Source organism: Heterodontus francisci, chromosome 34, assembly GCF_036365525.1.
Source record: "Heterodontus francisci isolate sHetFra1 chromosome 34, sHetFra1.hap1, whole genome shotgun sequence".
Taxonomy (NCBI): Eukaryota; Metazoa; Chordata; class Chondrichthyes; order Heterodontiformes; family Heterodontidae; genus Heterodontus; species Heterodontus francisci.
Genome location: NC_090404.1, coordinates 8,526,805 through 8,537,866, shown reverse-complemented (window position 1 = coordinate 8,537,866; position 11,062 = coordinate 8,526,805). Strand labels below are relative to the sequence as shown.

The 11,062-nt window shown below is 44.9% G+C and overlaps 1 gene segment (V, D, J or C); it reads left to right on the top strand.

Annotated features, from left to right (window-relative positions):
- The first annotated feature begins 307 nt into the window (after nucleotides 1-307).
- LOC137348484 (T cell receptor alpha variable 38-1-like) lies at nucleotides 308-10,730 on the top strand. The segment is given in 3 exon segments: nucleotides 308-586; nucleotides 735-1,017; nucleotides 10,646-10,730. Coding segments are annotated over 3 exon segments (381 nt in total).
- The last annotated feature ends 332 nt before the right edge of the window (nucleotides 10,731-11,062 follow it).

Genomic DNA, 11,062 nt, shown 5'->3' with positions numbered 1-11,062 from the left:
CGTCCTTCAGATCAGACGTTTAACCGAGGCCCCGCCAGCCCGTTCAGGGAGATGTTAAAGAATCCCCGGCACTATTGGAATAAGAGCGGGGAGGGGGGATTCTCCCGGTGTCCTGGGCCCACATTCCACCCTCAACAAACACCACTCAATAAAAACACATGGAGCGACCTCCCAGCTCATTACTGTGGGGGAAAGGAGGGCGGCAGCTTCTGCTGACAGAAACCACGCCCCCCCCCAACCCCACCCCCTGTACATCAGACTAATGTGGGAGGGATTTCACATCGGGCTCACAGACTCAATGAAGTGACCGAAAACTGCAGCTTCCCTCTTTAAACCTGTCGCTTATTCACACAACACACAGACAGACAGAGACCCGGGAACCGTGCGGCCCATCAATGATCTCCGGGATACTGCCCTCTGCAAATCAACTCGATCGCCCTGAAGTATTTCAGTCCAGCTCTGAGGTCCAGTCTCCCAGATCAGTCCAGGACTGCAGTCTCCAGCTCCCCGTCAGAGAAACCATCAGCTCCAGGCAGCAGAACGATGGGAATCCTCCTTGTTTTCACCCTGTGTGTCTGTTTACCCCGTGAGTACCGATCAAACAAACCGACATTGTGTGGATTTAATATGAAACTGCCCGAGTCCATCCGAATTACAGACATTGTCTCGGGTTTTAGTCTCGTTGTGTGGTTCGGCTCTTATGGTCCATTAAACTCTCTCTGTTTAATTTCCAGGCTCTTTCAGTCAGTCAGTGACACAGACCCCGGCAGCGGTTACCAGGAAGGAGTGTCAGTCTCTCACCATCACCTGTGTTTACTCTGAAGGTGGGTATTGGGATTATCAATTCCGAAATGGATATTTCTTCAGACAAACCCAGACCGGGACCAAGCGGGAGCGGATCTCTGGTGGAGGGCGATTTGTTGTGAGGACGAATAAAGCAGAAAAGACATTTTCTCTGGAAATTCGGGATGTGAAAGTTGAAGACACCGCCACCTATTACTGTCAAGCTGAGTACAGGTACGATGACACACAGTGATGGGCCTCGGCTTCCCGCGGTACAAAAACTCTCACTGCAGATTATCACAGAAACAAATCAAAAAACGGAGTTAATCTGCCGTTAAACCCCACAGTTCCCCCTCGCACCGTCTGTCCCACAGTCTAGTTTATAATGTTATTGGATTGTTTCCGTTAACATCTTGAGTTTTATAAATACCGAGTGTATGCGGATGGTGATGTCATTCCCGGGCTTTGTGTCAGTGAATGGAGATTGGGAATGACTGATCCCAGTTCCAAATTCCTAACACCAGATGGGATCCTGATCTGTCAGCTGGAACCGGGAACCGCAGTCTCCGCTGTTTATCTAATGTCCCCACATCACACCCGGTACTGGGAAATTTTGTGCTGACTTGAGACATTGTGTTTCCTGGGATCTTCACAGTGTTTGAGATCTGAGCAAATACCTCTGTAAAATCCAAATATAAATACCCCAGGTCCAGATCCTGAATTGTAGGATTGATATTATTATCGCTGTAATCTGGTTTAATTTCACTGTAATTTCCTCCTTTCAGTTCGCTTTCTTTGACATTATTCATTGACATTATTCTCCTTTTATATCAAGCGCCCAAATCCGGCCCCTGTTCCTGGGCCATTTCACTAAGAGCTCAGAGTCTCAAAAAGAACAGTTTGAACAGATATGGATTGTGAAACAAGGGAATATTGTGAAATGATTTAAAACCCCTGGACTAATTGAGCATCGCCAACTATCTGGTGATGTGCGGCTGGTAGATTGAGGTGTCGGTACTTCTTGCACCAGGGTGACTGGTAGCGGTGTCACTGTGGTATATAATAAGTGGAAGGATGATTCTGCGGATGGATCCGGGACGGTGGTAACTGTCACAGCCGGTAAGTGACTCCAAACCCATACAGGCCATCTCTGTAAAATGCTCATCGTCACTTTATCATTGTTTTCAGTAACACTTCAATCCCCTTCAAACTAATACACCGCGGTTTCCAATAGAGCTTTTCCATTGCAGTTTTAGATTGGGAACAGAATATGAACCAGGAATCGGGTCCGGGTGTGATTCCGGAGTGAGTAGATGTGAGACCCCCACAGAGCAGGCAGTCTGGCCCGGGTTGCTTTGACTCCATCTGGATCAGCATTGGTTTCCCGGACATGTCCGAGCATCCCATCAACATTCCGGATTTACTCTCTTTCCCTCACTCCTAAATGAACTCAGTTTGTCGACACTCCGACCCCGCTCTCGGTGTTACATGTGACTGTCCCTGTGAGCACATGAGCGGGGTCACAGACCTCTTCCCCGTGGAGGAGGTTGTAGTCCGAGCCGGGCAATGAGAATAGAGGGAGAGTGAACACTGCACGACAGCAGCCGGCCCGATATCTGCAGCAGCAGGAAAACGGCAACATGACAAAACAAGCTTCAGATACAAGAGATCCTGTTATAGGTCCAGATGGCATTTTATTATTGGGATTCACTGACTGAAATTAGTTATGTTGTAGATGAAATTTATTTCAATTGCCTTCATCCAATCATTTCCCTCCTTTTCCGCTCTCTGACTGAAATGCGAGTGTTTGCAGTTCCAGATAATTCTCTATATTAAATATTGATGTCTGAGAGGTTGGATTAGAGTAATTTAACTGTAGCCCTGCTAACTGTTAATTGGAACAATACTGGATACTGAGGGAGTGAGGATGAGGTGCTAATGTTCTGAGAAAGGAGATCAGGAACACTCGAAGGAATAACTACAGACTGGAGGACAACCTATTTAGAACCAGCAAAAAATAATTCACCGAAATGGATAGAAATATTAAACGACGCCATTCGAAGTACAATCCGACACCAGGGTGAAGGGTGAAGTTTATGGAGGGAAGGGCAGTGATGAACTCTGGTGTTCTCCAGGGTACTGCGGTGTACAGTTTAAGCACCTTATTTAAGGAAGGATCTATTTGCTTAAGAGGGAGTGAAACAAAGGTCCACCAGACTGATTCCTGGGATAAGAGGATAGTCCTATGAGGAAAGTTTGACAAGACTATGCATAAATTCGTAGTGTTTCGAAGAATAAGAGATGACCTCGTTAAACATATAAATTTCCGAAGGGCCTTGACAGGGTAGGTGCTGGGGCGGTGTTTCCTCAGACTATAGCTTGGGGTTAGAGTCAGAAATAAGGGGTCGTCATTCAGAAGTGGGAAGAAGAGAAAGTTCTTCAGTCAAACCTTTGTTATGAGTTTGTGGAATTCTATACCTTAGGGAGCTGTAAATGCTCAGTGGCTGAGTATATTCCAGGCAGTGTTCGATAGATTTGTGGATACTAAATGAATTAAAGGACCTAGGGATAGTGCGGGAAGGTGGAGTAGATGATCAACGTTGATCTTATTGAATGGCGGAGCAGACTTGAAAGGTGGAATGGTCTACTCCTGCTCCTATTACTGATGTTCTTAAATGATCAGCTTCGATTTATTACATTCATGGCACAGGCCATTCAGCCCATCGAGGGAGTGAAACAAAGCTCCACTGGACTGATTCTTGGGATAAAAGGACAGTTCCTGTGGAGAGTTTACGGGACTATGCAGATATTCCGTTGAGTTTCGAAGAATAAGAGTCTACAGCTTGGGCTGACAGTCTCACAATAAGGGGTCGGTCATTTGGAACTGAGAAGAAGAGACATTTCTTCAGTCAAACCTTTGTTATGAGTTTGTGGAATTCTATACATCAGAGAGCTGTGGATGCTCACTGGTTGAATATATTCCAGGCAGGGTTCGATAGAGTTGTGGATACGAAAGGAATCAAAGGACCTCTGGATAGTGCGGGAAGGTGGAGCAAATGATCAGCCTTGACATTCATATGACAATCCCGCCATCCCAGGGATTAGTCTGCTGAACATCCATTGCACTCCCTCTATGGAAAGTATATCCTTCCTGAGCTGAGACCAACACAGTACACAATACTCCAGGTGCGATCTCAACAAGGCTCTAAACAATTGCAGCAGGACGTCTTTACTCCTGTACTCGAAACCCCTTGCGATGAAGGCCAACATACCATTTGCCTTCTTAATTGCTTGCTCATAACCAACGACTCATAAACTAAAACACCCAGGTCCCTTTGGACAACAAACGTCCCAACCTCTTACCATTTAAGAAATACTCTGTCTTTCTATTTTATCTGCCAAAGTAGATGACATCACACTTATTCACATTATATTCTATCTGCCATGTTCTTGCCCATTCAGCTAGCCTGTCTACGTTCCCTTGAAACCTCCTTGCATCTTCCTCACAACTTACATTCCCACCCATAATTGTGTCATCAGCAAATGTGGAAATATTACATTTAGTCTCCACATCGAAATCATTTATATAGATTGTGAACAACTATGACCCCAGCACGATCCTTGCTGTTTCCTTCTCGTCACAGCCTGCTATCCTGAGACTGACCCGGAAGACTGGAGGATAGCTAATGTTGTGCCTTTATTTAAGAAGGGCAGCAGGGATAAGCCCGGGAACAACAGGCCGATGAGCCTTACATCAGTGCTGGGAAAGTTATTGGAAGGGATTCTGAGAGACAGGATTTAAATGCACCTGGAAAGGCATGGTCTGATTAGGGATAGTCAGCATGGCTTTGTGCGTGGGAAATCATATCTCACGAATTTGATTGAGTTTTTCGAGGAGTTGACCAAGAGGATTGACGAGGAAAGGGGGATGGACATTGTCTACATGGACTTTAGCAAGTCATTTGACAAGGTCCCGCATGGTAGGCTGGTCCAGAAGGTTCGAACACATGGGATCCAGTGTGAGCTAGCAAATTGGATACAAAATTGGCTTGGTGATAGGAGGCAGAGGGTGGTACTGGCGGGTTGTTTTCCAGATTGGAGGCTGGTGACCAGTGGTGTGCCGCAGGGATCGGTGCTGGGCCCTCTGTTGTTTGTCATATATATTAATGACTTGGATGCGAATGTACGGGGCATGATTAGTAAGTTTGCAGATGACACCAAAATTGGTAGTATAGTGGACAGTGAAGAAGGTTGTCTAAGGTTACAACAGGATATAGATCAACAGGGAAAGTGAGCAAGGGAGTGGCAGATGGAATTTAACGCAGACAAGTGTGAAGTGATCATTTTGGGAAGTTAAAGCAGGCAGGACATATACAGTGAATGGCAGGGCCCAGGGGAGTGTTCTTGAGCAGAGAGACCTTGGGGTGCAAGTACATAGTTCCCTGAAAGTGGCAACACAGGTAGACAAGGTGATGAAGAAGGCGTATGGCATGCTTGCCTTCATCGGCCGAGGCATTGACTACAAGAGTTGGGACGTCATGTTACAGTTGTACATAACGTTGGTTAGGCCGCATTTGGAGTACTGTTCTGGTCGCCGCACTACAGGAAGTATGTAATTAAGCTGGAGAGGGTGCAGAAAAGATTCACAAGGATGTTGCCTGGTTTACAGAGCTTGGGGTTATACAGAGAGATTGGATAGGCTGGGTCTGTTTTCCCTGGAGCGAAGGAGGCTGAGAGGGGACATGATAGAGGTTTATAAAATTATGACAGGCAGAGATAGGGTAGATAGCCAGAGTCTGTTTCCCATTGTAGGGGTGACTAAAACTAGAGGGCATAGATTTAAGGTGAGAGGGAGGAGGTTTAAAGGAGAGCAAAGGGGTAAATTTTTCACATAAAGAATAGTGGGTATCTGCAATGAGCTGCCTGAGGAGGTGGAACAGTACCGACATTTAAGAGACATCTGGACAGGTACTTGAATGAGTAAGGCATAGAGGGATATGGAATTAATGCAGGCAGGTGGGATTAGTATAGATAGGTATTATGGTCGGCATGGACACGGTGGGCCGAAGGGCCTGTTTCTATGCTGTACGATTCTATGACTCTATTCCTATTGTTTGTTTCCTCTCTGTCAACCAATTTTCAATCCATTCCTGTGCATTACCCCCCAATCCCATGTGCTCTAATTTTGCTTACTAACCTCTTGTGTGGGACCTTATCAAAAGCCTTCTAAAAATCTAAATGCACACATCCACTGGTTCTCCTTTATCTATTCTGCAATCCATGTTGACTCGTCACAAACATAACGTTATTTTCTAAGTATCAAGTTATCACATCCTTTATAATAGATTCGAAAGTTTTTCTACTCCTAACGTCAAACTTACAGGTCTATCGCTCCCCGTTTTCTCTCTCCCTCCTTTCTCAAATAGTGGGTTTACATTTGTTACTTTCCAGTCTGCAGAAACCTTTCTGGAATCTACAGAATTTTGAAGGATAATGACCAATCCATCCACTATCTCTATCGCCAACTCCCTCAACACATGTGGTCCAGGAGAGTAATCAACCTTCAATAGAGTTTATTTTTCGAGTGCTACCTCTTTCTTCATACTACGGCATTTCAGTTCCTCATTTTCACAAGTCCTTTGGTTCCCTAGTATTTCTGGGGGATTTTCAGTATCTTCCTCGGAAATCGAGACAGAAAGTAATTGTTTAGTATCTCTGCTATTTCCCTATTCTCCATCATAAATTCTCCTGTCTCCGCTTGTAATGGACCCAGTTTTGTCCTTACTGATCTTTTCCTTTTCACATATCTAGAGAAGCTTTTCCAGTCCACCTTTATGTTTCGCACTAGCTTGCATTCATATTCCCTTTTCCCTGTCTATCAGTTTCTTGCTCATCTTTTGTTGGATTCTAAATTGCTCCCAATCCTCGGGTTTAACACTTTTTTGGCAATCCTTTAAGCCACCTCCTTTGATCTAATGTAATCTTTAACTTGGTTTGTTAGTCATGGTTAATTCATCTTTCCTGTTGGGTTTTTGTATCTTAGAGCAACGTATATTCCTCCTGAAAAACTGAGAAATCCTGAAAAAAACATCAACAACCATCTGGAATATTTGAACAGGCTGAGCTTCTTTCCCCTGGAAAACAGAGAAAAATAATGAGGCTTCATGGACGTGTTTAAATGATGGATTGCTGGATATGGAGAAAGTAATTTTTGTGGGTGATTCCAGAATACGGAGACACTCATATATAATGTCACTGACGGAATAAATTAATTAAGCAGAATTCATTTACCCAGAGACAGGGCAGAATGTGGATCTCGCTGCCACATGGAGTGGTTGGAGTCGATCGGATTGATGCATTTATGGGGCGACTTGAAAAAAAAATGAGGAAGAAATGAATAGAGGGACAGAGGGTTCAGGGTGGAAATGGTTAAATAGAGTCCGGGCGCGGGGAGGCTTGTGTGGAGTACAAACACTGGCATAGAACGGTTAGACCAAACGGCCTGTTCCTGCTCTGAAGATTCTGTACAATATAAAATTCAGAGAAAACTCCGCTTGGAGAACACAGGAGAGAATTATCCGATGGGCTGAAGGAATTGAAATTGAAATTGTCAGTGAGCCGGAAGAGCCGGTTCATCATGAGTAACAGTAAAACCACTGAGGAAATAGCACAAACTGAACCCAACTGACAACTGAGAGACTTCGGGACAAGTTCCCATGATGGCAAAAACCGCAAACAGCACAAAGTAAATGTAGAAACAAAATGAAACTAACTTCATTGTTTTTTTCAAATTAAAGGGCAAGAGAGACAAATGGGCCCTATTGATGGAAGAAAGTAGACAAATAGAGTGAAAGGCAAACACGAGCTCAAATGAAGTGTTGAACTGTTGTAAACGAATGACCTTTGATGTTCACTGTCAGTTTCTCTCAATCTGTGCTGATGAATTTCATTACTCTCTGTTGGATCTAACTGTGCGTACTGATATAACACAGCTGGGTTACTCTCGGGCAAACAGTTTTTGGAAAGTGATTCTCTCACTGATATTAAAATGTTTCCTCCAGTTTGTTTTTCACCAAGAAAAATAGACACAGAAATTTAATAGAGTACTTTGGATGGGTCTGTTTTTGTCCAGTGTGTGCAGGAGGGTTTTCTGACACAGTATGTGGACAGGCCAACCAGGGGCGATGCCACATTGGATTTGGTACTGGGTAATGAACCCGGCCAGGTGTTCGATTTAGATGTAGGTGAGCACTTTGGCGATAGTGATCACAATTCGGTTAGGTTTACCTTAGCGATGGGCAGGGACAGGTATATACCGCAGGGCAAGAATTATAGCTGGGGGAAAGGAAATTATGACGCGATTAGGCAAGATTTAGGATGTGTAGGATGGGGAAGGAAACTGCAGGGGATGGGCACAAACGAAATGTGGAGCTTATTCAAGGAGCAGCTAATGCGTGTCCTTGATAAGTATGTACCTGTCAGGCAGGGAGGAAGTTGTCGAGCAAGGGAGCTGTGGTTTACTCAAGAAGTTGAAGCGCTTGTCAAGAGGAAGAGGGCGGCTTATGTTAGGATGAGACGTGAAGGCTCAGTTAGGGCGCTTGAGAGTTACAAGCTAGCCAGGAAGGATCGAAAGGGAGGGCTAAGAAGAGCAAGGAGAGGACACGAGAAGTCATTGGCGGATAGGATCAAAGAAAACCCTAAGGCTTTCTATAGGTATATCAGGAATAAACGAATGATAAGAGTTAGAACAGGGCCAATCAAGGATAGTAGTGGGAAGTTGTGTGCGGAATCAGAGGATATAGGGGAAGCGTTAAATGAATATTTTTCGTCAGTATTTACAGTAGAGAAAGAAAATGTTGCCGAGGAGATTACTGAGATACAGCCTACTAGGCTAGATGGGATTGAGATTCACAAGGAGGAGGTGTTAGCAATTTTGGAAAGAGTGAAAATAGATAAGTCCCCTGGGCCAGATGGGATTTATCCTAAGATTCTCTGGGAAGCCAGGGAGGAGATTGCAGAGCCGTTGTTGTTGATCTTTAAGTCGTCATTGTCGACAGGAATAGTGCCAGAACACTGGAGGATAGCAAATGTTGTCCCCTTGTTCAAGAAGGGGAGTAGAGACAGCCCTGGTAATTATAGACCTGTGAGCCTTACTTCGGTTGTGGGTAAAATGTTGGAAAAGGTTATAAGAGACAGGATTTATAATCATCTTGAAAAGAATCAGTTCATTTGCGATAGTCAGCACGGTTTTGTGAAAGGTAGGTCGTGCCTCACAAACCTTATTGAGTTTTTCGAGAAGGTGACCAAACAAGTGGATGAGGGTAAAGCCGTGGATGTGGTGTATATGGATTTCAGTAAGGCGTTTGATAAGGTTCCCCACGGTAGGCTATTGCAGAAAATACGCAAGTATGGGGTTGAAGGTGATTTAGAGCTTTGGATCAGAAATTGGCTAGCTGAAAGAAGACAGAGGGTGGTGGTTGATGGCAAATGTTCATCCTGGAGTTTAGTTACTAGTGGTGTACCGCAAGGTTCTGTTTTGGGGCCACTGCTGTTTGTCATTTTTATAAACGACCTGGATGAGGGTGTAGAAGGGTGGGTTAGTAAATTTGCGGATGACACGAAGGTCGGTGGAGTTGTGGATAGTGTCGAAGGGTGTTGTAGGGTACAGAGGGACATAGATAGGCTGCAGAGCTGGGCTGAGAGATGGCAAATGGAGTTTAATGCGGAGAAGTGTGAGGTGATTCACTTTGGAAGGAGTAACAGCAATGCAGAGTACTGGGCTAATGGGAAGATTCTTGGTAGTGTAGATGAGCAGAGAGATCTTGGTATCCAGGTACATAAATCCCTGAAAGTTGCTACCCAGGTTAATAGGGCTGTTAAGAAGGCATATGGTGTGTTAGCCTTTATTAGTAGGGGGATCGAGTTTCAGAGCCACGGGGTCATGATGCAGCTGTACAAAACTCTGGTGAGGCCGCACCTGGAGTATTGCGTGCAGTTCTGGTCACCGCATTATAGGAAGGATGTCGAAGCTTTGGAAAGGGTGCAGAGGAGATTTACTAGGATGTTGCCTGGTATGGAAAGAGGGTCTTACGAGGAAAGGCTGAGGGACTTGGGGTTGTTTTCGTTAGAGAGAAGGAGGAGGAGAGGTGACTTAATAGAGACATACAAGATAATCAGAGGGTTAGATAGGGTGGATAGTGAGAGTCTTTTTCCTCGGATGAGGATGGCAAACACGAGGGGACATAGCTTTAAGTTGAGGGGTGAAAGATATAGGACAGATGTCAGAGGTAGTTTCTTTACGCAGAGAGTAGTAGGGGCGTGGAACGCCCTGCCTGCAACAGTAGTAGACTCGCCAACTTTAAGGGCATTTAAGTGGTCATTGGATAGACATATGGATGTAAATGGAATAATGTAGGTCAGATGATCGGCGCAACATCGAGGGCCGAAGGGCCTGTACTGCGCTGTAATATTCTAATTCTAAAAAAAATATTGAATCAGACAACATGGAGGGATGTCATTCGGCCCATCGTCTTTGTAGGTGCTGTCCAATTGTTCCCACTCCCCCTTGCTTTTCCTCCATGACCCGTGCATTTTCCTGGTCCAACATTGATACAATTCCCGTTTGAAAGTTAATATCAATCTGCTCCTGCCACCCATTCTGACAGTGCATTCCAGATCATAACAACTCGCTGTGCAAAATAAAATACAATTCATCTCTGCACTGGTTCATATCTCATATCTCATTTCGAACAGGCTTCAAATGACGCAAATTACCGCATAAATAATAACTATTCCTGCGATTGACAAGTTTCTCCGCGTAAACGCCGGCTAAACATTGATAATATTCATTTTCATACTGCAGATTCCAGTTCCCTGGTGTCCCGGAGTCCGCCTCTGCAAACCGCTGCTGCCGGTGACACTGTTACTTTAAGCTGCGAATATTCAGGCTTCTGTCAGTCCACAGTACACTGGTTCCGTCAGTCCCCAGGGCAGGCTCCGAAATACTTGATTCAGATACACACTTCAGGAGAGGAAAATAAAGAAAACGCAGCCGGGGTACGAATTTCTGCATCAATCGATCCTGCCGAGAAAATCCGCCGGTTAAAAATCTCCAAACTACAACTGAGTGACTCCGCTGTGTATTACTGTGCACTGAGTCGGCGCACAGCACAGTGATACAGAACAGGGACAGAGCTGTGCAAAAACCTGAACATGGTGGGGATTACAGACCACAGTGATACAGAGCACGGAGAGAGTTGTACAAAAACTTGAACAGAGT